The following is a 27984-nucleotide window of genomic DNA, read 5'->3' as shown; positions in this document are numbered from 1 at the left end:
GATTCAGCCTTTAAAACTTGAATCTAGTAAAAAAGGTCTTTAATTAACTTTGACTTTCTAAGGGACTACAAACACATCAGAATACGTTTTTTGAAGTGGGAAAGGGTTAATTACTCATCACTGGACACCCCCACAATGAAGACAACAAGAACCACAAACAAAACTACACTTCTTTAAGAGAATCTAATTTAACCCCTTGATTCTTCCACCCACAATTGCTAGTAGCTTTTAGCATCTTTATAGAAAAAAATGCCTCAGTAATAGTCTTTTCCCGCTGGTACAATATGCCATTAAAATGTGGAGGCAGCGTCTATATTGGTAGCAGTAATAGAGCTGTGCGTGACAACAGTCCATCATTTGCAAGGCTACTGACTCAGTTCCTGAACTGTGAGTGTGTTTGCCACAGCTGTGTTCCTTTAGGGAGAGAAAGCAGTACATGAAAGACTGATTATAACAACAGGGGGTTTTCAGCACAGTCTGCGCCTCCCGAAAATGGAGGCATTCCCAAAGCAAAAGGACCCGTTTCCAAACCGAAATTATAAAAAAATTCCCAATTTCAAATATTTTTATTTTATTTTTGTTGTTGTTGTTGAAATAAGTGTCTTATGACTTATGATTATTACACTTTATATATCTTAATTTTATTTTTTAAACAACATTCAAAAAATATAACGATAATTTATAAGATTTTTATTCAAAATGGCCAGGAAAACCCCTGTTGTGTCAATACTTGTTGATAAAAAATCCCAAATTGGTCCTTTTTGTCGATCGAAATTTCCCAACTTTGCCACTTTTATCGACTACAAAATCCCATTTTGACCAGACTCCTTTTCCCAACATGGCTGGAAAAAGCCCTGTAACATTATTGTGTATCTGATAACCAAAATGATTCTGTTATGGCTTTCCTGCTCAGAAGCCCATTTTGTTGCATTTTTAGTCCCTTGTGGGCTGTTCTGGTTTTACGCTGATTGCAAATATGCTTCTGAGTTGGAAAGGGTTATACACCCTTATTTTAATAATGGAAAATGTGTCCAGGGCTTTTTTCCTGCTTAGAGAATGGCCGTGGGGACCCATTTCACAATTTCAACATGGACATTTTAAAATTCTAACAGGGCCACAATACTTGACCAAAACAGCAAGTTTTAAAATGTGAAAATCAGACTTTTGGGGCTTAAAACTGTCGAAAATTGCCAATTCACAATTCAAAATTATAATTTGATTTAATATTTTACATATTAAAAGCGAGACAAGAACTTGACAGGGGTTAGGCTTTTCTATGGTTTAAGATAGAGTTTACCAGTCAGAATATTGTAGATCTAAATGTAGGTGGTTATTTGTTGAAAGAAAGTAGCTTTCAAGCTCAATTCAAGACTCATTTTTTTCACAAAGTGATTGGGCCAGGGCCGCTTTACAAAATCGAGAAAAAAAGCTGAGATGTCCAGTGTGACATCAAAATTGAAACCAAAGAAGTTTGACCTAGAAATGTTCTGAACAATTGAAACCCACTTGATTCATGTAGCTGCATTTGAAATAAAGAATTAAGTACATTACTAATAACCAAGCTTTATTATGTCCCCCAGTCTAAATTGGGGGACATTTTGTTTTTGCCCTGTCTGTTTGTTGGTTTGTTAATTGTTCGTTTGCGTCAGACGTTAACATTGGCCATAACTTTTGCAATATTGAAGATAGCAACTTGATATTTGGCATGCATGTATATCTCATGGAGCTGCACTTTTTGAGTGGTGAAAGGTCAAGGTCATCCTTCACGGTCAAAGGTCAAATACATGTATATGGGGGGGGCATAGTGTTTCACAAACACATCTTGCTTTTAGTTTATTTTAACAGTACTGTGTTGGCCATTATGACTTAGTTTGGATCACTGCATGAACAGTTTGCTTTTTTTTTTAAATCGGAATTGTTTTTGTAATGGAACAATTAACTAATAGTGTGTGTACATCTATGTGCTACAAAACACAATCCAATATTCACAAAATGAAACTTCAGCTGTGTTAGCAGAGGAGAAACCTTATCATTACATGCAATTCTTTATTTATAAAGCAAGAAACCAGTTGACAAACAGTGAGACTCTAGAAAACACATAAATGTACACAATTAACACTTAAAATGGAATAAAACAGGGTTAACCGTCTTAGAATGGTTAACGTAAAGCATTTAGGATTTAAACCTGTTGTATGGATCTCCAATTTTGTTATTTTAATTTTAAAAAAATATATAAAATTTACCCCTTTGTAGCACAATTGACAACTCTGTAAACATAAAACAGACAAATATATGCACTGAATAAATCACCGCCTTGGTACCAAGCCATATCTATTACACCAATAAATCACCGCCTTGGTACCAAGCCATATCTATTACACCAATAAATCACCGCCTTGGTACCAAGCCATATCTATTACACCAATAAATCACCGCCTTGGTACCAAGCCATATCTATTACACCAATAAATCACCGCCTTGGTACCAAGCCATATCTATTACACCAATAAATCACCGCCTTGGTACCAAGCCATATCTATTACACCAATAAATCACCGCCTTGGTACCAAGCCATATCTATTACACCAATAAATCACCGCCTTGGTACCAAGCCATATCTATTACACCAATAAATCACCGCCTTGGTACCAAGCCATATCTATTACACCAATAAATCACCGCCTTGGTACCAAGCCATATCTATTACACCAATAAATCACCGCCTTGGTACCAAGCCATATCTATTACACCAATAAATCACCGCCTTGGTACCAAGCCATATCTATTACACCAATAAATCACCGCCTTGGTACCAAGCCATATCTATTACACCACTTTGATTGATTCTATTCAATTGACATCTGATACATAAAAGAAACTGTAAAAAGCAGTTGCTGCCGTCATTTAAACAGGAAAATAATCATTATCACAGGATATTGCTTCAATGGTCATTACAATTAAAGTAAATGTAACTCTACTCATAGCTTTGTTTGCTCCTTTAGAAAGTGCTTTTCCTTTTTCCAAAAAGATTTTCATTTAGATTTTGCATTTTCTTTCAATTTTTGAGCTTACCATAAAATTGTTAAACACTTTTCTTTTCTTTTTTTAAACATTACACATGTAAATGGAAGGCTAGGACAAACCGAGTCCTTTCCCCAAATCAAGAAAAAAAAAACAGCATTATTTCCTGCCTCAAGAAACTGAAATACTCATTTTGTTGTCCGCAGTGCCATGCCATGTTATATAAAGTTCAGAGTCCTGGTTACAGACCTCTCCTGTTTAGCAAATAATTTTAACATCCTACACAGAGACACTGTAATTGACATACATGGACGCCACGCACATATGGAACTTGAAAATTGGTCGTCAATCCCATAAGTCATAAACCTGTACTCGAAACCTTTATATATCCCTGTATGAAAATCACTGAGAACAAAAATGGAATTCTTAGCTCAATATTTTAAGTTCATAGTGTTTTTTGAAATTATGATGTTTTGACCACTTACTTTTTTTTGGTTCATGTAACCATATGCACTGATGCCTCAAGGGATTGAGCGTTCATACCTGTACATGTATCTCGACTATGAATGGAACGCAGTAAGTTCATACCTGTACATGTATCTCGACTATGAATGGAAGGCAGTAAGTTCATACCTGTACATGTATCTCGACTATGAATAGAACGCAGTAAGTTCATACCTGTACATGTATCTCGACTATGAATGGAACGCAGTAAGTTCATACCTGTACATGTATCTCGACTATGAATGGAACCCAGTAAGTTCATACCTGTACATGTATCTCGACTCTGAATGGAACGCAGTAAGGATGGTCTAGCTATACCATTCCCCTAGTGTAGAGCCTTTTTGTCTAGAGTATGTTGTCATGAACATTATGAAACTCATTTTAAAAATGAATAGACTTATTTTTAACTCACCTGTGCAATGCACAGAAAGAGCTTTTGGGACTGCCTTTTGTCCGTTATGCGTCATCTGTGGTACTGGTAAGGTGTCAGTTCTTTTAAAACTTTTATGTTAAACAACTTTTCCTAACCCAATTTGGAGATTTCAAAAAAACTTCACAGGAATGATCCTTGGGTAATGATCCTTCTTTATAAGTTGTTCAAATCATTCCAGTCCACTGCATATGTAGGTCATAAGAGCTAAAAATTATAAGGTCTTAAAATCATTATTACTTTAAAAACCTCCTTAACAGCAAGCATAATGGGTTCAATATTCAGTGGTCCACTATAAAGTCTGTTTAAATTATTGCCCCGTTGTTAAAACTGGCCGCGCCCCCAGAAGCCACTTTATTTATACAGTTTTACATTTTACTGGGTAAATAAGTAAAACGTTGATGAAATCACAATTGTAAGGGGTTTATATATGGTTTGTAATAGTGTCTAGTGGTCCTGTACAATGTATGTTCAGATCATGCCCCAAACATAATCTACATAAATGTATGTAGTAAATATATGTAAAAATCTGTGAAACCGCAAGTGTTGTGCGTTTACAATTTGAAGCAGAGCATCACATAGTGGTCCACTACCGATACTCTCTTTAAAATCTCTGAAAAAGCAAGGGTGTGTATCATATGTGTAACTTCATCAAGTAGTCCCCTACGTGATTCAAAGCATGCCCTTGGGTCAAAACTGGCCATGCCCAAGTGGTCACATGATTTACAGAGAGCAAATGACTTCACAAATCAGCTCAAACTGCAAGAGTCAGGGGCTAAATATTTGGTGTGTAACAGCTTTTAGTGGTCCTCTACTTTGTTCAACTCTGGGGGTCAAAACTTGCCACGCCCCTCGGGTGGTGTGTGCGTAAGGGTGGAATGTTTTATATTGAAATATATATTATATTCTCAAAAATTAGAAAGCTCACGTGTTTGATGTTTTGGAAGTGTCATCAGATTATGATACTTTACAGAGATTATTCAAATCATGCATGCACTTGGCCACACTTCTGTTACACATGTGAGTGATCTATGACCACCTTGGCCCTCTTGTTTTATTAACCAGGTTTTCCGAAGGAAAAAACTGGTTTTTAGATTGGCGAATGTCGGCGGGCGGGCGGAACAAGCTTGTCCGGGCCATAACTTTGTCGTTCATTGTGAGATTTTAAAATCATTTGGTACATTTGTTCACCATTATTGGACAGTGTGTCGCAGGAAAGAATTATGTGGATATCTCCAAGGTCAAGGTCACACTTTGAGTTCAAAGGTCAAAAATGGTCATAAATGAGCTTGTCCGGGCCATAACTATGTCGTTCATTGTGAGATTTTAAAATCATTTGGCACATTTGTTCACCATCATTGGACGGTGTGTCGCGCGAAAGAATTATGTCGATATCTCCAAGGTCAAGGTCGCCATGACTAAAATAGATTGATTTTGAAACAAGGGGGGTAACTATGAACAATCAGTAACAATGCACATATTGAGTTGTCTCCCTTTATCAGATTTTTTTTTCAAATTGAAATCAAGGTCGCCACGAGTAAAAATAGAATTTGAAACAAGGGGGGTAACAATGCTTATTTTGAATTGTCTCCCTTTATCAGACTTTTTTTTAAATTGAAAACCTGGTTTTGTGACAATTTTGTCCCTTGTGAATGCAATTTTACTTAAGATGGTCATATTGAAATCAAATCACACTTGTGATAAATAGGAAGGGATTGTATTATAAAGATGAGAGGCCTCTTAATCACCCAGTTTTTTTAATACAAAAAATGAACATGGCTTCTTTTTACAGCTTAAGTAAAACAAACCTTAAATTCACTTCCTATTTTTGGAAGTCACCAGATTACTGTAAATCTTAATAAAGCCACTGATAATACTATAATAAGACATATATGAGTTAACATATTGATTTGTCCGCTGCAGGCCTTTTTCTAGGGCCTTCGATCACTTGGGTGACACTTTTTGCCTTTATTTCCAAATATATTCTTTTTATGTCCCCCACTATACAGTAGTGGGGGACATATTGTTTTTGCCCTGTCTGTTGGTCTGTTGGTTGGTCTGTTGATTGGTTGGTCTGTTGGTTGGTTGGTTTGAGCCAACTTTAACATTTGCAATAACTTTTGCAATATTGAAGATAGCAACTTGATATTTGGCATGCATATGTATCTCATGGAGCTGAACATTTTGAGTGGTGAAAGGTCAAGGTTAAGGTCATCCTTCAAGGTCAAAGGTCAAATATATGGGTCAAAATCGCTCATTTAATGTACACTTTTGCAGTATTTCAATATTCAAGATAGCAACTTGATATTTGGCATGCATGTGTATCTCATGGAGCTGCACATTTTGAGTGGTGAAAGGTCAAGGTCATCCTTCAAGGTCAGATGTCAAATAAATGTGGCCAAAATCGCTCATTTTATGAGTACTTTTGCAATATTGAAGATAGCAACTTGATATTTGGCATGCATGTGTATCTCATGGAGCTGCAATTTTTGAGTGGTGAAAGGTCAAGGTCAAGTTCATCCTTCAAGGTCAGAGGTCAAATATATGTGGCCCAAATCGCTTATTTTATGAATACTTTTGCAATATTAAAGATAGCAACTTGATATTTGGCATGCATGTGTATCTCATGGAGCTGCACATTTTGAGTGGTGAAAGGTCAATTTCAAGGTCATCCTTCAAGGTCAAATATATGGGTCAAAATTGCTCATGTAATGTCACTTCTTCAATATTGAAGCTAGCAATTTTTAATTTGAAATGCATGTGTATCTCATGGAGCTGCACATTTTGAGTGGTGAAGGGTCAAGGTCAAGGTCATCCTTCAAGGTCAAACGTCATATAGGGGGACATTGTGTTTCACAAACACATCTTGTTGTACTTGTATTAGGTCTGGCATGATTTAGAAATTAATATAGCAATAATAACATTTAAGAAATTGAACCACTTGCCAATTGTGGGTTATGGCCCCTGTTCTTATCAACAGCCCATGGAAGGGCCTGCACTGGGAATAATACACATTGCATTCACAGCCATTGTTGTTCTAAATTTACAACCAAGAACTACTTTTTTCAGGTGACCCAAAGTGTCCAGTGTATTCCTACACGCAGTATGTGATCCACCTTCACCCAATGTCGGATGCGTTCTGGCAGCGACCAAAGCGCAGCATCCTGCCAACAGACTTTGTGTGGTACGACAATCAGAGCATAGGGAATAGCACGCTTAATAGACTCATGAACAGAATAACACAGTCAGCAGGTGTGTAATACTGTAGGCATCTAAGGTTTATGTTAAGATCAATCTTGCTTAATGCATGTGTGTAAAGTGTTGTCCCAGATAAGCTTGTGCAGTCCTCAAAGTGTCACAAACTACACATTTTTTTTTTCTTCTTGATCACCATTACTTCCATTCTTGTTGTCTTCAACTCAAAGCGTCATATTTGGCGGTGTTGAATGCACAGATTTAATGATTTATTTTGTAATTACATTGTAAAATGTATGAAGTGTTCTCTTTTGGTTGTTGTTTTCTTTCCCTTTTGCTTTCATATACTGTAAAATAATTTATATTGGTTGGCATGACATTTCGTTGTAAGCTCGACTTTTCGAAGAAAAATGAGAGGTATACTACTTGCCCTGGCGTCGGCATTGGTTAAATTTGTTAAAAAGTCCAATAACTTTAACACTATCAAAGATAATTAACTCAAACTTAGAATACTATTTAATGACAACAAGACAATTGAGTAGGTCAAGGTGCATAACTCTGTCAGCATTATTTTTAGAGTTATGCCCCTTTTTATACTTGGAAAATTGAAAATTTTGTGAAGTTTTGTGTTTAGGTCCCCTTTATTCCTAAAGTATCAGAGCTAATGCTTTGATACTTCCAACACTTACTACATTTACCTATCATAAGGGGACTGTGCAGGTCAAGTTATGTAACTCTGACTGGCATTTTGACAGAATTATGGCCCCTTTTATACTAAGAAAATTGAAAATTTGGTTAAGTTTTGTGTTTTGGTCCATTTTACTCCTAAATTCTCATAGCTATTGCTTTCAGACTCGGAACATTTGCTAACTATCATAAGGGGACTGTACAGGAAAAGTTGCATAACTCTGGTTGGCATTTTGATGGAATTATGGGCATTTTTTTTACTTTGAATATTTTGTTAAATTTTGTGTTAGATGCACTTTACTTCTAAAGTATCAAGGCTATTGCTTTCAAACTTGAAATACTTTCTTACTATCATAAGGGAACTGTACCTGGCAAGTTGAATTCGACCTTGACCTTTTAATAACCTTGAATCTCAAGATCAAATAAATAAATTTTGCTTTAATTGCCAGAACTTCTTTATTTAGGATCAGATTTGATTTCATCCTTTGACATACTTTGACAAAACAACACTTACTTGACATACCACAATGGACTCCACCCAAACCATCCCCCACGCCCGTTGTGCGGCGTCAACATTTGCCTTGTTAACTCACTAGAGGCCACATTTATTGTCCAATCTTCATAAAATTAGGTCAGAAGATTGGTCTCAATGATATCTTGGATGAGTTTGAAAATGGTTATGTTTGCTTGAAAAACATGGCCACCAAGGGGCGGGGCAAATCTCCTTATATGGCTATATTAGGCTATAGTAAAATCTTGTTAACACTCTAGAGGCCACATTCATAGTCCGATCTTCATGAAACTCTGTCAGAAGATTGATCCCAATAATATCTTGGACGAGTTCAAAAATGATGCTGGTTGGTTGAAAAACATGGCCAACACGTGGGCGGAGCTATTTTCCTTAAATGGCTATTGTAAAACCTTGTTAACGCTCTAGAGGTCACATTTATTTTCCGATCATCATGAAACTTGGTCAGAAGATTTTTCCCAATGATATCTTGGATGGGTTCGAAAATGGTTTTGGTTGCTTTAAAAACATTGCCACCTGTGGCGGGGCATTTTTCATCATATGGCTATAGTAAAACCTTGTTAACACTCTAGAGGCCACATTTATTGTCCAATCTTCATGAAATTTGGTCAGAAGATTGGTCTCAATGATATCTTGGATGAGTTAGAAAATAATTATGTTTGCTTGAAAAAATGGCTTCCTAGGGGCGGGGCATTTTTCCTTATATGGCTATAGTAAAATCTTGTTAACATTCTAGAGGCCACAATTACTGTCAGATCTTCATGAAACTTGGTCAGAAGATTCATACCAATAATATCTTGGATGAGTTAAAAAATGATGCCGGTTTGTTGAAAAACATGGCTGCCAGGGGGCGGGGCATTTTTCCTTATATGGTTATAGTAAAACCTTGTTAACACTCTAGAGGCCACATTTATCTTCCGATCTTAATGAAACTTGGTCAGTAGATTTGTCCCAATAATATAATCTTGTTATCTCAGGTGAGCGACTTTGGGCCTTTCAGGCCCTCTTGTTTATTAAATTTTTAATTTTGTTTCCTTATTTTTGAAATATCATCTAATAAATGACCCCCCCCCAAAAAAAATTTATTATTCCCTCTCTCCACCCCCCCCCCCCCACCCCCCAACACACAAAGATTTTTTTTTGAAACATGGTAAAAAAAAATGCAAATATTTATTTGTATTATTTTATTTTTGAAAGACCGTCCAACCATTCCACCCAAGCAATTGCTATCAAACTTGAAATATAATCTTATTAGTTTGTTTTATGTGTTTACAAATGTTCAATAGATTTTGGAAAATATACCTGAACTCAGAATCGTCTATAATGTACCACTTCTTTAAAACATAAGCGATCAATATGTTTCAATTATGGTTTTCTTCCATTTGGAATATGGCTAAATTACCTTGACCTTTTTGAATATGAACCATGATGGCTTATGTTATACTGTCAAGCACTCAAAAAGTTGAGCGCACTGTCTTCTGACTGCTCTTGTTTTTTTAAATGGATTTTTCAATTCCTTTTAAAATGTTGATGTCTGATTTAGAACAAAATGAGGAAATTATGACAGTCGTTTTCCAAGTTTTCGAATATGTTTGTTTTGAATTTGTGGATTGGTCAATGTGCTCAGTCTACATTAATTAATGTCCCTCTAATAATAATGTTTTTGCAGTGTTTGTGAATATTCTTTTATATCAAACCCAGGTTTACCGGACAGTTACGCCATCAACGCAATAAAGTCATCCTACATACCGGTCATCGAGTCCATCTGTCGGTCGGCCCTCTTCGGAAGTCAGCAGTTCCGCCGAATACTCCAGATAAAGCAATCCAATCATGATATGCACTACCACGTGAGGAAGCGGCACTCTGAGGGCTCCCTATCTATCGCAAGTGTTCTGCGAGAGAGCCCAATTTTCCGCCCTCGCAACTCGGAGCCCTTACTGCCCCTGTATCGGCCTCTCAGCACGGAAACGGAGTTGACCCGTAGCAGCTCTACCAGTCCTGTACCCAGGTTTGAACCGTCTCATTTTAAGAGCATTCATGATGCTTAATTTTGAGTGGGGAGATGTGCCATGCGCAAGAGCCATAACCCTACTCTTTCTTTAGTAAGAGTTATTGCCCTATGTTGTTTTTGTAGGATGTAACTTTTCAGTGCTATATCTTAGATACTATACAAGATTTTAACATGACACTTCATGGATTTATAGATTTGAATTAAGTGGAATTGCAGTGCTCACTCTGGCCTTATTTTTTTTCCTTAAAAAAATAATAGCCAAAACATATGCGGACTTTTCCGCAAAACGGTACTGAAGGCAAAAAGAAAGAAAAAACCATGAATCTCATTTTATCTATGTTTTATTAAATGTATATCTATTGATTTAAGTTATAATATATATATATACTCAAAAACAAGCATAATATCAGTGTGTCATTTTCTTATAAAATATTATCATGGCTTTACAATAAAGAATACAATTAATGTTGTGGGTGTGACTTAACAAACCAGATCTCAGCTACAGTTACATACACATAAGAATTAAGGGCAGAGGCCCCAACCCACCCAGAGCACTAATTATACTATTTTTTATAGTTTTTCCAATTGCAATTTTTGGTGAATACTCGAAATATTATAAACCACACCTTCCGTATCACCGCATGTGTATTCGTCATTCTATTTTTGCTGTTATGAACTTCGAAAATAAATCATAATGGACGAAAAAAATACAGTATCCGAAAACGGTAATCCGAAAAATTGTACGCGTTTTGCACATGAAATATGCATAATATAAAATATTAATATGCATAATCTAAAATGTGCATATCGTTCGACTACTTTATCTCTTAATACGGCGTTTGCCATCGGCCGCAATATTGTAGGCAGAGGCCAATATCAATTGTAAATGATTTATTCCAAAAATAACACTTTCGCAATGCCGATCATGTTTACATCAATTAACGTCACAGCGCGTGAGTTAAAATACACCACCTTAGTGTAATTCCAAACACGTGTTTCGTTAAAATTAGCTGACCATGGCATATGCCGGGTCCCTTTGAATTGGGAAAACCAGGTTACCTGGTTAAAAATTGGAATCATTATGTTAAAGCAGACGACAAACAGCGGTAATTACGGGGATAATTAGTTGATGGCGATTAAATAATTATTTCATCAAGCAATGTTCAAAGTAATCTAATTGCAGAAAAAACGGCGTGCAAAACAAAACCAGCCAACAATATTAGCGGCGATTTTCAATAATGACGATTAAATAATAATTGGCGAAAAATTAACAAAGATCTAACAGTTACCGATAATTGGTAAAGCACAGGGAGATTAAAGACGTTTTTTCCGAAATATATCACTGCTGTCGGACACTGATTGAGAAAAATGCTCAAGGCCACAATGTCGCAGAAGTTATTGACGCGTGTATGACAATACACAGGGTCGAGTGTGTACACAGGTAATCTCGTTATCGATTTTTCCTGCTTGATGGCCCGATTTGCAGGCGTTTCGCAATCGCCGGACAACATTTAGTGGCAATTTGTTTTTTTATGTAGGCGGATAAAATAATCGCCATTTTTTCTAGACAATTTTAAGAAATAATAGCCAGTTGGATAAAATAATCGCCATTGGCGATAATGTCTGGCAGCAGCGTGAGCACTGAATTGAAATGCATGAAGCCGATAACCCTATACTTTGTTATTTTACAGATGTTGCTCTGTTAATCTATCTGCACCCATCAATAAATATAATTTATTTGGTGGTTGATATCAATTCAATGAATAAGCTTGTTATATTCAAATCTGTTTACTTGTTAAAAAACAGCCAGTCTGTATTTTTATAATGACATATAAAGCTGTTTTAGAGAAGCATTATATTATCCCCCGCCAAAGGCGGAGGGATATAGTATTGGCATTGTCCATTGTCTGTCAAAAATGTTTTCAGGGCTATATCTCAGAAACTTAATAAGATATAAAGATGTAACTACATGGGTGTATACACATGAATGTGGAGAAATGCCACGCCTATGAACCCTTACCGTACACTTCAAGACTTCAACATGAAACTTCATGGGTGTATAGGTTTCAATGAGGAGAACAACAATGCATAAAACAATTACACTACACTTAATTTTTAACTCACCTAGCTGAGCAAAATGTGCTCATGGTGAGCTTTTGTGATCGCCCTTGTTCCGTCATGAATTGAGCGTCGTGCGGTGTCAACATTTGTGAGACCAAATGTATTGTCCAATCTTCATGAAATTTGGTCAGAATATTCGTGACATCTGATTTCTTGGATGAGTTCGAAAATGGTTCCGGTTGCTTGAAAAACATGGCTGCCAAGGGGCATTTTTTCTAATATGGATGTAGTAAAACCATTTTAACACTCTAGAGGCCACATTTATTGTCCGATCATCATGAAACTTGAGTCAGAAGTTTTTTCCCCAATGATATCTTGGATGATTTTGAAATTGGTTCCTGTTGCTTGAAAAACATGGCAGCCAAGGGGTGGGGTATTTTTCCTTATATGGCTATAGTAAAACCTTGTTAACACTCTAGAAGCCACATTTATTGTCCAATCTTCATGCAACTTGGTCAGAAGATTTAGGATTGTTGACAAACATGGCAGCCAGTGGGGGGGGGGGGGATTTTTCCTTACATGGCTACAGTAAAACCTTGTTAACACTCTAGAGGGCACATTTATTGTCTGATCTTCATGAAACTTGTTCAAATCATTTGTTTTAATGATATCGTGGATGTTCTAAAATGGTTCCCGTCTGTTGAAAAAAATGGTCGCTGATGGTGGAGAATTTATCCTTATATATCTATTGTAAAACCTTGTTAGCACTCTGAAAGTTACATTTATAGTTCACTCTTCATGAAACTTAGAACATTTGTTCTAATAATATCTTGGGCTGCACAAAACAGGTCAGTTCCTTTATATATCAGGTGAGCGACTTCGAGCCTTTCCAGCCCCCTTGATTTAATTGGATTATACAATCACATCCATAAACACAATTTATTTTTGGCGGAGGATATCAATTCACAAATTTGCTTGTTTTAATAGTCCATAATTGTCAACACTCTTATAGCTCTGAAAATCAAAAAATGTTTTGGTCTGTTGTTTATTGTTTAGGGCAGGAAGTTGGGATTCTGGTTCCCCCCACATGATGCCACACATGACTCCGGAGAGGAAAGACACCCCAGAAACAGGGTACCAGCCATACAGGAATTGTGAACCAGACCTACCGTCTGCTGGATACCAGTCTAGCTACAGGTAGAGCTAAATGCCGTTGTACATGACAAGCTCAATGAGTGGTTATCAATCCATGGGGGGGGGGGGGGGGGGGGCAAGGTGTGAAACAGGGGGATTAATGGAATGCCCTTTGTTTGTCTGTTAGTTCATCAGTTTGTCTGTAACTTTTTTATGTCTACTCAATTACTCTTTAATCTTCGCTCATGAAGCCGCAAAATGTGTAGGCCACTAAGAAAGCATAATTCACTCATGCTGGCTCAAGGTGAGTCAATGTAAAGGTCAAAGGTTACACTGTTTTTATGTTTTCTCTCAAATTGTTTTAGTTTTGTCAGACTTAATTTAAAACACATTGAATCAAATGTATAGTACCTTACCTGAACCGATTTGACATGGTTAATTTGTTTGTGTTTTTGCATTGTTTATTAGCTGGGCCACTATCTGACAAGTTTCAATGTTGTGTGTGTTATTTAGGGACTCGAGTCCCAATGGGGCTCAAGACCTCTCTACCAGTTCCATATCCTCGGGGCCTCAGTATCACGAGGAGGAACGGAAAACCATGGAAACTGGTAAGACGATTTAAAACTTAGACATTTGTATTTGAGCCTTGCTCTGGAAAAACTTGGCTAAATGCATGTGCATAAAGTTTCATCCCAGATTAGCCTGTGCAGTCCTCACAGGCTTATCATGAACAACACATTCGGCTTTAATGGAATTTTTTGTTTAAAGAAATCTTCTCAATATAAATCCAGTCTTGGCAGAAAGTGTTGTCCCTGATTAACCTGTGCAGACTGCACCAGCTAATCTGGGATGACACTTTAAGCATGTGCATTAAACCCCGTTTTTCCAGAAACAGGTTCATACACACTATATAGAAAGGTTCAAGTTTCGGTTAGCTAATTCCTCAGGATTTGATGGATGTCAGTCAAACTTCAAACATTTATTTACCCTATTGAAATGACATCGTACGTCAAGTTTGGTAACTGTTGTTAGAAATTTGTGAAATATAAGGGCCTTTTTATGCCCCCAAATGGAATGATCGGGGTATATAGTTTTTGGCCTGTCATTCTGTCCAAAAACTTAACTATGGTCATAACTTTTGCACAATTGAAGATAGCAATTTGATATTTGGCACGTTTTGTATCTCGTTTTGAGTGGTGAAAGGTCAAGGTCATCCTTCAAGGTCAAAGGTCAAATATATGGCTTCAAAGCTCAGTAGGGGGCAATGTGTTTCACAAACACAGCTCTTGTTAGAATTTGAAATAAACATATATTTAAAATATGCAAGTTAAAGTATTTGGGTAAGTTAATTAAAGGCCTTTAACACATGTTTACATATAATATAAAAAGACAGCGTATAGATAATCCAACTCAGATATTTTTTAATCAAACTTCATATACATAGATACATTTGACCTAGCTATACCTTCCATCTCTCCCCCATCCACACACACACTTTGGATTGGTGGGGTCAAGGTCACTGCTACTTAAAATAGCAAATAGGGATTCCACTAAATTTCTCATATTTGCAAATTGTAAAAAAACTGAAAAACTTGATTGCTAAAAATAAATTATCTCCTTAACCCTTACAGTGCGGGAACCGAGTTGTGAAGGCCTTTGCAAACAGTTTGGATCCAGATGAGACGCCACAGAACGTGGCGTCTCATCTGGATCCAAACTGTTTGCTATTCTGATAGTATTCTTTGAAAAAAAATCGAAGAAAATGCTAATTTTAGAAATTCAGCAGACGACATTTTTGCAGACGACAAATTTCCCAGCATGCAAAGGGTTAACAAACAGTTTGGTTTAGAAAAATCAGCACCATAAAATTCTTGACAAGAACAGGAAAATTGCAGTGCGCTGTTCTCTGACAGCTCAGTTACAAATACCCCGTACATTAGTTATTACCAATTCCAAAAAGAAAGTTCAATGACATTTTTCTTCTAAAGCTCAATTCTAGTTTTTTAAGTGCAAAATTTAATAGAGTGTATACATGAACATACTTGTGCAGATGATACTAAAAATAGTTGAGAAAAGTTGGCACAACAATAAGGGTCGCTGCGATTAGTTGATAAAACTGAAGCTGCTTTTTATGATCATTACAGTTTAATTACATTGCATAACATTATCCTTAGTAATCTGGCTAGCTAGCTCAATTGATAGAATGCTGGACCACAAATCTGAGGATTGCCTGTTTGATTCCCAGCCCACCTTTGATTGTACTAGGGCCATTGTCAGTATGTGTGTTTAGTTCTGGTTTATTACCAGGTATATTGTAAGTTTATTGACTGCCAAGGATTTGCATTGAATACTGTTGAAAAAAGCAAAAAATCCAAAGAGAAATGCCTGGAATTTTTACTTTTAATATTGCATACATTATTACAAACATATGTGTAACATAATGAACATCATGTCTCTCTTGTTAGACATAATTTGTATTGTCAGCAAAAGTGAGGTAGAATAAGAAATGTAATTGAATTGTGTAGAAATTTCTGTTTTGTAATTTACATGGGGTTCAGGTTGTGTTGCAAATGAAATAATTAGGGAAATAATTATACACATTGAATAAAACTAAGACAAGAATGGACTTTTCTTGATTTGTCAGTTGTTTTATTGTATTATGCTACAAAGTGAGGATCATGAAGCCCTACTTAGTGTGACCTTGCTGTTTTTACTTACTTGAAAGTTAGAAGTAAGTAAATTGTATTTGTAGATTAAGCCTTATTGATAAACAAGTTTGTTTATATTTCATTTTTTTCTTGTTCCCTTGCAAACAAATGTACCAAATCTTTCAAAGTGTGTGTGTATCAAGTATAATTACAAAAGTGTGACATTTTTCTGAATAAATGCAATGTAAGATTGAAGGCGAATTATGAAAATATATTGGCACATGATATTAGCAAGGAGTTGCATTAATGGTCATTGGTAACGCCAAACTTATTACTGTAAAATAATTATTATTCCTGTGACATGCATTTTCGTTAATATGTGGGTTGACTGATCAACAAATTAACAAAAGAACACATTAAAAATGTGTAACACAAATTGCGGTTTTTTTCCAAAATCGGAAATCCTCAAAACTACACCTCCACAAAAAAGTAATTTTATTTTAAAATCCACCAAATAACATGCCTACAAATACAAATGAATGTACACTATTAGAATAGTATCATTAGTCTAGAATGCAGGAGTTCTCTGATTGCATGGTCTCATTACAGCAGGTTTAGTGCATGACTTAAGCAAATGCATGCAACTTCTTGGAATATTGCAATACCTAAATATATTAGTGTCATTACATAACTTCAGTTCGTGGTCATTGCTTGAGTGCAAATGTTCACTGATTTTGGCTGTGAAAATGTCAGAAAATGCTAGCTTCCAAATTGTTAGCACTATGAAATAAAACAAGAAATGTGTTTGTCAGAAACACTATGTCCCCAACTGTGCCGCTTTGAAGCTATATATATCACCTTTGACCTTTAAGGATGACCTTGACTTTTCACCACTCAAAATGTGCAGCTCCATGAGATACACATGCATGCCAAATATCAAGTTGCTATCTTCAATATTGCAAAAGTTATGGCAAAAGTTAAAGTTTGACACAAACACACAAACAAACAAACAAATCAACAGACAGGGCAAAACAATATGTCCCCTACTATAGTGGTGGGGGACATACAAATCTTTAAAAAGGTATTAGGAATTTAAAAAATTGCTATTGATTCGCAACTGAGATGTCTATTATTCATAATTTTAGCCTAACTATGAAAAAACAGTCTTATTGTATGTGCTTAAATTGTTTCCCAGTTAAGCCTGTGGAGTCTGCAGGGCTTATCAGGGGCAACTCTTATCTTTGTTTTCTGTGTTGGGCTTAAAAAGAAGGCTCTTCTCAGCAATAATCCAGTTAAGCTGAATGCCCTGTTGACCATCAGCAATAATCAAGTTAATCTGAAAGCGCTGTTTTCCCTCAGCAAGAATCCAGTTAAGCTGAAAGCCTTGTTTTCCCTCAGCAAGAATCCAGTTAAGCTGACTGCCCTGTTTCCCCCCAGCAAGAATCCAGTTAAGCTGAAAGCACTGTTTTCCCTCAGCAAGAATCCAGTTAAGATGAAAGCCCTGTTTACCATCAGCAAGAATCCAGTTAAGCTGAAAGCCCTGTTTACCATCAGCAAGAATCCAGTTAAGCTGAAAGCACTGTTTTTCCAGATTGAGGCTCATTTCTTGAAACCTTTTACAGGCTTTATGTTTTGGTAATGGCATACAATGCTGGTTTTCTTAGAGTTTTTCAAACATAATTTGTAAATCCATATTTGAAACAATTCTGTTACCAAACTTAAATTTAAAATCCCAGAAATGTTTTGATCATTATATGTAGATAAGTAGATTAAAAATTGATTCAAGTGAACATACTCAATTTTTCTGTACACAATTTTTTTTTTTAATTCTCAAGTGCATAAATAATGATTGATCCTCATTTCTAGATTTTTATTTGTTCCCTTTGTCAATAAATCAGACCAAAATAATCTGAAAAACAAGGAAGATATGTTACTCATTAATCTGACCTTTTCTATGGAGGGACAAATTTAATTTACTAATCAGGAAGAGCGTGGTTGTAATTCTTTATTTAGAAACCGTTAATTGATTGCTGCGACTTCTGGAGTAGACTTACTGTCATACAGCTCTCTTTACAAACATTGATGATCATTTACTTTGTTGTGATAAAATTAGCCATTGCATGGTATTTGCATAGTTGTCAGAAATATTCACTTGGAGTTTGATAAATATAGGGAAACATCTTTGATCATAAAAGGTTCAGGTTGCTGTAAAAAGGGGCAGGCAGCTGCTAAAATGGGACAGGCTGATGCTAAAATGGGGCAGAATGCTGCTGAAAAGGGACAGGGTGCTGCTAAAAAGGGGCAGAATGCTGCTAAAAAGGGACAGGGGCTGCTAAAAAGGGACAGAATGCTGCTAAAAAGGGACAGTGTGCTGCTAAAAAGGAGCAGAATGCTGCTAAAAAGGAGCAGAATGCTGCTAAAAAGGGGCAGAATGCTGCTAAAAAGGGGCAGGCGGCTGCTAAAATGGGACAGGCTGATGCTAAAAAGGGGCAGAATGCTGCTAAAAAGGGGCAGGGTGCTGCTAAAATGGGGCAGAATGCTGCTAAAAAGAGACAGGGTGCTGCTAAAAAGGGGCAGAATGATGCTAAAAAGGGACAGGGTGATGCTATAAAGAGACAGGGTGCTGCTAAAAAGGGACAGGGTGCTGCTATAAAGGGACAGGGTGCTGCTATAAAGGGACAGGGTGATGCTATAAAGGGACAGGGTGCTGCTGAAAAGGGGCTGAATGCTGCTGAAAAGGGACAGGGTGCTGCTATAAAGGGACATGGTGCTGCTATAAAGGGACAGGGTGATGCTATAAAGGGACAGGGTGATGCTATAAAGGGACAGGATGCTGCTAAAAAGGGGCAGGGTGCTGCTAAAAAGGGACAGGGTGCTGCTAAAAAGGGACAGGGTGCTGCTTAAAAGGGGCAGAATGCTGCTTGAAAGGGACAGGGTGCTGCTAAAAGGGGGTAGAATGCTGCAAAAAAGGGATGGGTGCTGCTAAAAAGGGACAGGGTGCTGCTAAAAAGGGGCAGCATGCTGCTAAAAAGGGACAGGGTGCTGCTAAAAAGGGGCAGGGTGCTGCTAAAAAGAGACAGACTGCTGCAAAAAAGGGGACAGGGTGCTGCTTAAAAGGGGCAGAATGCTGCTAAAAAGGGACAGGGTCCTGCTAAAAAGGGACAGGGTGCTGCTAAAAAGTGACAGGGTGCTGCTAAAAAGGGGCTGAATGCTGCAAAAAAGGGACAGGGTGCTGCTAAGAAGGGGCAGAATGCTGCTAAAAAGGGACAGGGTACTGCTAAAAAGAGACAGGGTGCTGCTAGAAAGGGACAGGGTGCTGCTAAAAAGGGACAGAATGCTGCATAAAAGTGACAGGGTGCTTCTGAAAAGGGACAGAATGCTGCTAACAAGGGGCAGAATGCTGCAAAAAAAGGGACAGGGTGCTGCTAAAAAGGGATAGAATGCTGCTAAAAAGGGACTGGGTGCTGCTAAAAAGGGACAGAGTGCTGCTTAAAAGGGACAGAATGCTGCAAAAAAGGGACAGGGTGCTGCTAAAAAGGGGCAGAATGCTGCTAAAAAGGGACAGGGTGCTGCTTAAAAGGGACAATGTGCTGCTAAAAGGGTCAAGTAGCTTCTTAAAAGGGGCAGAATGCTGCAAAAAGGGACAGGGTGCTGCAAGAAAGGGACAGGGTGCTGCTAAAAAGGGACAGAATGCTGCTCAAAAGGGGCAGAATGCTGCTTAAAAGGGACAGGGTGCTGATAAAGGGACATGGTGCTGCTAAAAAGGGGCAGAATGCTGCAAAAAAGGGACAGGGTGATGCTAAAAAGGGGCAGAATGCTGCTAAAAAGGGACAGAGTGCTGCTAAAAAGAGTCAGGGTGCTGCTAAAAAGGGACAGGGTGCTGCTTAAAAGGGACAGAATGATGCTCAAAGGGGCAGAATGCTGCTTAAAATGGACAGGGTGCTGCTAAAAAGGGACAGGGTGCTGCTAAAATGGGGCAGGCTGATGCTAAAAAGTGGCAGAATGCTGCTTAAAAAGAACTGACTGATGCTAAAAAGGGGCAGAATGCTGCTTAATTGGAACAGGCGAATGCTAAAAAGGGATGATGATGCTAAAAAGGGACAGAATGCTGCTTTAAATGGACAGTCTGATGCTAAAAAGGGACAGGGTGCTGCTAAAATGGGACAGGCTGATGCTAAAAATGGACAAGCTGATGCTAAAAAGGGACAGGGTGCTGCTAAAAAGGGACAGAATGCTGCTTAAAAGGGACAGGGTACTGCTAAAAAGGGACAGGCTGATGCTAAAAAGGGGCAGAATGCTGGTAAAAAAGGACAGGCTGATGCTAAAAAGGGGCAGAATGCTGCTAAAAAGGGGCAGGGTGCTGCTAAAAAGGGGCAGAATGCTGCTAAAAAGGAACAGGGTGCTGCTAAAAAGGGGCAGAATGCTGCTTAAAAGGGACAGGGTGCTGCTAAAAAAGGGACAGAATGCTGCTAAAAAGGGACAGGGTGCTGCATAAAAGGGGCAGAATGCTGCTAAAGAGGGCAGGTTGCTACTTAAAAGGTTCAGGGGCTGTCCTGCTTAAAATTGGCATGTAGCTGCTTAAAAAGGGAAGGGTGATGCTTAAAAGGGTCAGGATGATGCTTAAAGGGTCGTGGTGCTGTGGAAAAGCCACAGGGTGTTTCTAAAAAGGGGAAGGGTGCTGTTAAAAAGAGTTGCAGTTCTTCTAAAATGGGACAGGGTGCTGCTAAAAAAGGCCAGGTCATTGCTTAAAAGGGTCAAGGTGTTGCTAAAAAGGGTCAGGGTGTTGCTAAAAAGGGCAGAATGCTGCTAAAAAGGGCAGAATGCTGTTTAAAAATAGTCAGGATGCTTCTTAAAAGGGCAGACAGCTGCTAAAAAAGGACAAGATGCTGCAAAAAAGGTGCAGAGTGCTGCTAAAAAAGGGGCAGAATGCTATTAAAAAGGCAGAATTCTGCTTTAAAAAAGGACCAGGTCGCTGTTAAAAAAGGGCACAACACAATTCCAAACCAGTCTAGCAACATTTTTATTATGTCCCCCACCACTATAGTGGGGGACATATTGTTTTTGCCCTGTCTGTTGGTTGGTTTGTTTGCTCCAACTTTAACATTTTGCCATAACTTTTGCAATATTGAAGATAGCAACTTCATATTTGGCATGCACGTGTATCTAATGGAGCTGCACATTTTGAGTGGTTAAAGGTCAAGGTCATCCTTCAAGGTCAAAGGTAAAAAAAACAAATCCAAGGGAAGTAATAAGCTTTAAAGGGAGGTAATTATCTGTAAGTGCCAAAAGATTTTTTTTTAATAAATCAAAGCGGCGCAGTAGGGGACATAGTGTTTCTGTTAAACACATATCTTGTTCTAATAATGTAAAAAATCTAGGGACTTAAATCTTCTAACTATTATAAAAAATGTTTTTAAAATGTATCTATACATTTCCCATTGAATTTTGCAAACATATTGTAAATTTCAACATATTTTGTATTAGTTTCGGGACCAACCTATAGGGGCAGAAGGGGTTATATAAAAATTGCTAATAAAGAATTTCCCTACATCATGAAATATTGGGGTTTACTTCATTGTCAACCAACACAACTTTTGAGAGAAGAATGTTAGGTACAAAATAATAGGAGGAACAGTTCAATAGTGGCATACCATACATGCCATTTGTTTGAGAGCATCCATGACTTCCATCCCACAGTCCAGGAAATTGGTCAAACGTTTTGAAAATCTGTTCTTTTGTTGCAGGCACAATCCAGCAAGCCAAGCAGAAATGTCTGGAGATAGTTCACAGCCTCGAGGTACGAGACATCAAGTCCTTTATAAACTGGATGAAGACATTCGAAGCCAAGCATGGGCCCTCAGGTAACAAGATGGTCTCTACCTATGTTAATTGTATCAATGTTATGAATGAACTCGGCCTACATTGAGAAAAAGTACCTATGGAAATTTCAACAGTTAAGGGCCTTGGACTTAATAAATTTTATTAAAATGTGTGTGGCTTTAAAGCGCAGTAGGGGGCATCGTTTTTCACAATTACAGGTCTTGTTGTAAAACATTTTATGTTTATTGGGCCAAAGATAATTTGTACATGATTGTATTTACTGATCTTGAAAATCCAGTATTTCTATACAAGGTTCCAAACGAACGTCTACGGTGATTTCTAATGTACTTGTTCTCTTTCTATTGCTCACTTAGAAGAAGAAATAGTAGAACTTGACTTGTTTTTTTTTTCTGGTGAAGGTGTCTTTCTAATGACGTTGAGGTATTTTTTCTGACCAGCACTAAGGGAGCATTTTTAAAATCTTCCTCAAAGACACAAACATGGGGATTTTACTCAGGAAACTCTAAGGCTTTTGATGCATTGGAGCTAAATAGTGAATGGTCCAAGTTAACATTTCCATTCTATTTTAGGCCTGATGGTAACCTGTCAGCCAGTCAATGCTGGAGAGGCCCAGATGACCCCAGACTACGCCCGTACATTGGACAGTTCTGTTGCTAACGGTTACACAGACCCCACTCGGAAACCGGCCCAGCGCACTGACAGCCAGCAAAAGATGCAGGTCTATACGGATTTTGAGGCCAAAGATCTGGAGTTTGACTGTATTGGTGATACTTTCTGTTGTACATCTGATGTCTCACCGGTCAAGATAACCATTCCTGCTCAGGATACGGTTCTCTTGACTGGTTTGCAACAGAATACGCAGGTCCTCATCCATAGGAAGAACGACGAGAAACAGTCTTCAATAGATAACAAGTACATGCCCTTGCACATGAGGGTTCTTATGTCATCGGAGAACTACAATCTTCAAGATGTCGAGACAGTCGTACTGAAAAAGCAAAAGGATGGGCCACAGTTTGCACCGGAAATGACCAGGTCAAATTGCTTTAAGGAAGACAAGTCTATTCCAATGAAAAAGCGTATCGTCTTGGACCAAGAATCCCAGAATCTGTCAAGTCAATGTAATGGTTCCCCCCAGCAATCTTTCTGCCAGTCTCACTCCCCTCCCTCTCACAGTTTCCCCCATCACACCTCCCCCTACATGGCCCATGCCGGTTATCCCCCCACCACCGGCCACCCCCAGGCAAGTATTGCAAACACCGCTGCCCTTAATTATCACATGGCCCCTGGTCCACCCCAGATGCTGGGATCCTTAACACAGGGAATTCCCGCCATCCCGAAGTACCGAGAGAGATTCCCTGATGGATGGGGGTATACACCTTTACAGAAACGCCAAAAGTTTGGCATGCAACATAATGGTAATGGCAAAGATGGCCCTCTCGATTTGATCAAGCCTTCATAAGATCTTGGTTTTTAAACTGCATATCACTGTGTTTAGTATGTAAATTTTAAGTGTAGTTGTTAAATATTTTCTTTCGGCACAGTCATACTTGCACATTTTGGTTTGGAATGATTTAAATTTTTTGGCATTTACATAAAATATATGCTTCTTTGAAAGCAATAACAGATAGTTTGGTTAAAAGAAGATTCTCTTTTATGTATGATATTACCCTACCTTTGTTGTTTTTATGTGCCCCTGGTAGTGTGGCATATAGAAGTCTGTCCATCTGTCTGTCTTTCTGTCTGGCATTCAGTTTTCTGGTTATATTTGGTATATGAGTCTATCTACATGACCTTCAGATGAAGTGTGAGTTTCGTTCCAGTTCATTGATTTTTGGCAAAGTTATGGACCTTGGACTTCGAATTTTTTTCTAAAATAACCATTTTCTGGAGGGTTTTTTATGCAACGCTTTCAGATATTGAGCTGATTTTTTGGAATGTAAGTCTACCTACATGACATACAGATAAAGTGTGAATTTCGTTCCGGTCCACTGATCTTTGGTAAAGGTATGGGCCTTGGACTCAATTTTTAATTTTTAAATAATAACCATTTTTCGGAGTTTTTTTTACGAAGGCTTTAAGCTATTAAGCTGTTGTTTTTTTTACAGGAGTCTTTCTGCATGACTTACAGATGAAGTGTGAGTTTCTATCCGGTATATTGATTTTTGGCAAAGTTAAGGGCCTTATACTTAATCAATTTTATTAAAATGTGGCTTCAAAGCGCAGAAGGGGGCATCATTTTTTCACAATTACAGGTCTTGTTGTAAAATATTTTATGTTTTTTGGGCCAAAGATAATTTGTACATGATTGTTTTTATTGATCTCGAAATTCCAATATTTCTATACAAGGTTCCAAACGAATGTCTACGGTGATTTCTAATGTACTTGTTCTCTTTATATTGCTCACTTGGAAGTAGATATAGTAGAACTTGACATGTTGTTTTTTGTTTTATTCTTTGTTTGAAATCCGTTCCTGTGAAATTTGTTGATCGAAAATGGTTGGTTTTGTCAAAATCATGGAGATTATTTTTAATTGTCATTATTTCATTGTTTTCATTTTACATATCCTATCTCGCCATTGTCATCTTTTCTCATGTTGTTAATTCACAGTTGTTAGGTATGTTATATTATGTATTATTGCGTATACATTGCAATTGTTAGCTTGGTTTTGTTTTGTTTTGATACTTATAACAATTTGTTGTTGTTTTACTTGCGCATAAATCTTATATTTACAAAAGGGAACTATGTGCTAATTTTCTATACATGGAACTATAACCTATATGTCCTTGTCATGTAATTTTTGCCTTCAAAAGCTAATTTTGAGTCCAAAATAGCTTCAAGTAAAAAATGAAATTAAAAAACAATATTGACAATTATGCACCTTTGAACATTTTCTGGCGAATAATTCTATTTTAAATGGCCAAATCTTAAGTTACATTAAATGTGCTTTTCATTTTTAATATCAATTGAGATAAACGATGTTGAATGGTAAAAAACAGATCAACTTTTGGTAAATGTCTACTTTTTGTACAAGGAAAAGGGTATTAAAATGACGGATATTTATCATAGTTGATAATCTTGAAATCATGTTGATTTTGAACACATCTCTTATAGCCATTTAGTGAACAAATCATTTGCAAAATCAGTGTACATGTAAATGCTTAAGCAGGGTTAATTGGCTAGAAAACAAAAATGACATTATACCCATTGGATTTGTAGATTTTCTTACGTTGTAAATTTTTAGTGGCGTGGGATAATATTTTTTTGTTCATTGTGTCTACTGTTTTATTATTATAATACAAAGTTAATAGGGGGAGGGGGGGGGGGGGGGGTATATTGAAATCACCATTGATGTCCGTCTGTCAATCTGCTGTATTTCTTTTTTTTGTAGTTTACATTTTGTGGAAGTGCATTTCATAAGAACCATTACTCTAGCTCTGAGTGGTTGCCCTGTGTTTATTTTCGTACTTAAATTTTGTCCGCGGCATATCTTGAAAACTTAAACAGGTATCCACTATAAACATAATAAGTATATTCATCTCACTGATGGGTTGTTAATTTTACAGGATCCATAAGTGTTGCTTTCATATTTTTATGGAAATTGCCCTTCATTAGTTTTATATTTAAATTTTGATGGAAAATTATAATAGGTACCAAATTCAATTTTGATAATTGGTAATTGTTCAATAAGGGGAAGTGCAGTGCATAAGAACAATAACTCCTGCATTCATACTTTCACAGTTATTTCCCATGTGAATGTTCATGCTGGGTACATGTATATAATGACTAAAATATACTGTATCAAGATGAGACTAAATAGGTAGGAAGCTTGGATTGTTAGGAAGCCAGGTCTTAAAGCTATGCTGCAGTTGCCATCTGACAAAGTGGTTTGCTGGGGATATTCCATGCATGACAGTTACAGTTCTTGTCACATGTATTGAAAACAACTGACAAACAATTCAATGGCCATTGAAAATGGGTACAATGTATTCTGCAATGAGGATTACACTATGCAAATTGCATTTCAATCCTAATAATTTTATCTAATAGTATTTGTATTTGTTTGATTGTTCACAAGTTGGACACTTGTTGTTTTTGGTGATTGATACAAAACATTTGTAAAGGTGAAACTGACATTTTTCTAGGTGTACATTTTTGCATCATGTCTCAGATTTTTAGCTTCATATTTTTGTACAGAAAATTTGTTAATAAAAATTATTGTTATATACAGTATTATGTATATTATCATTGTGCTTTGTTCATATTTTTACTTTGTGTATTTTTGTTATTTCATTAACATTTTGATGTTCTGTTTTTCTTGTTGATATAATGTTGATATAATGTTGCAAACATAGCATGCTCTTTGACTCAGCTTTACTTTGTGCAGTTATTTTTAAGCTGCAAGCAACAATGCACAGAACTGAATTTGTTAAAACTGGATTAAAAACTATCTTCATAAGTTCAATTCATGCTGTTAAATAGAACATTATCATAGGTTGAGTTAAGGGACTTTTTTTAGAACATTCTGTGCGTGGAAGAAAGCTATTACTTAATTTGTTTAGTTTCATTAAGCAAAGACTATTTTTACAAAAGCAAACTACACATACTCTGAGAACTCTTGCCCTTTGACAATAACAATAGTCTTAAAAGTAATATAAATTTAAAACTTTGAAAAGGGTTAACAAAAAATTCATTCTTCTCTGAGTATCATTTGTCAAAATTTACAAATTACTCTATGATTAAAATGAATAATTATTGCCATTCATCTTGTGCATTGATTTTCAAACTGGCTACTCCACAAGGTGGGGTTGCTCTCAACAGTACATTGTGCAATGGAGTTTGTTTGTTGGTCACTTTTGTGTGTTGTTTCCTCCATGTACTTAAGATTAAATCAAATCAAATCAATATTTATTTATTGTCGGTATAGTATTACCCAGGAAAATGGGTAGGTTAACTGACATCTGCTGTGTGACTGAAATTCTCTTGAAAACAGTAAATAATATAAACAAACAAAGACAAACTGTTATAATACTGAAATACTGTTGAAGCAGTAAATAATCAAGAAACAAAAACAACAACCACTCCATTCTCCCACTCACAGCACGAGCCCACACACAATGTAAACAATTTTCACCAAAAATAAACACCCTGAAAGTGAATCCATGGTGCAAAATGTGTCTTATCTGTCAAATCCTAGACGTAAATAATGCAGTATTTCTAGGATCTAGTAGACCTGATGTCATGTGGCTATTCCACAAAGGGACCTCATATATTTTGAAAAACACTACCAAAGAAGCACGTCTGTCTGTTACTAAGAGTATTTTGGTAAGAATTGTGTGAACAACGGGATGATATAGGTATACGAACAGCACAGATTGTGTTAATATCTCGATGATCCCCCCTGAAAGAATTCCTCACAGTTTCCATCCTCAGGTCTTTAGGATTGCCTTTGTTTACCTTGAGACTTTTGTTCGGTTTAGTTCATATATAAATATTTATATAAAGTTCTTATATAAATATTTATATAACTATAAAAATTGTATCAGGTTGGATAAACATTCAATGCCCAAAGTTTTCTTAAAAGTTGATATTTCAAGAAACTTTTGTTTAAAATATTTGTGTGACTTATTATATTTTTTCAAAGTGGTTAAAATGTTGGGGAGGGGCGAATACCTAAGAAAACCTTTACTCTATGTTCATAACTCGTGACAATAAATATGGTTGATTATTTTGCATTCTTGTTAAATGCTTTTGCTGTTATATTTACTGGTAGTTATATAAGTATTTTATTGAAATCCAATTTTAGTTTTTACCTAAGGTGGACTTTGTTTTAAAAAAATGTTATATTTGTTAGGTTATAATTGATCAGTATTGAAATGTTCTGATCTTTGTTGAATGCATTACTCTACATAATTGAACTGTTTCC

The 27984-nt window shown here is 36.9% G+C and overlaps 1 protein-coding gene across 1 annotated transcript in view; it reads left to right on the top strand.

The window, feature by feature from the left end:
* LOC127853504 (uncharacterized) overlaps positions 1-25342 on the top strand; it is a 31209-nt gene extending 5867 nt beyond the window's left edge. Inside the window, exons 2-7 of the mRNA XM_052388059.1 lie at positions 7025-7207; positions 10068-10374; positions 13495-13635; positions 14086-14180; positions 21965-22081; positions 22631-25342. Coding sequence (XP_052244019.1) covers positions 7025-7207; positions 10068-10374; positions 13495-13635; positions 14086-14180; positions 21965-22081; positions 22631-23520 — 1733 coding nt within the window. The 3' untranslated portion in view covers positions 23521-25342. The remainder of the gene's footprint in view (positions 1-7024; positions 7208-10067; positions 10375-13494; positions 13636-14085; positions 14181-21964; positions 22082-22630) is intronic.
* Positions 25343-27984: the final 2642 nt, after the last annotated feature.

Source organism: Dreissena polymorpha, chromosome 12 (assembly GCF_020536995.1).
Source record: "Dreissena polymorpha isolate Duluth1 chromosome 12, UMN_Dpol_1.0, whole genome shotgun sequence".
Classification (NCBI taxonomy): domain Eukaryota; kingdom Metazoa; phylum Mollusca; class Bivalvia; order Myida; family Dreissenidae; genus Dreissena; species Dreissena polymorpha.
Note: the sequence above shows the minus strand (reverse complement) of the source record. Positions and strands in the feature narration are given on the sequence as shown.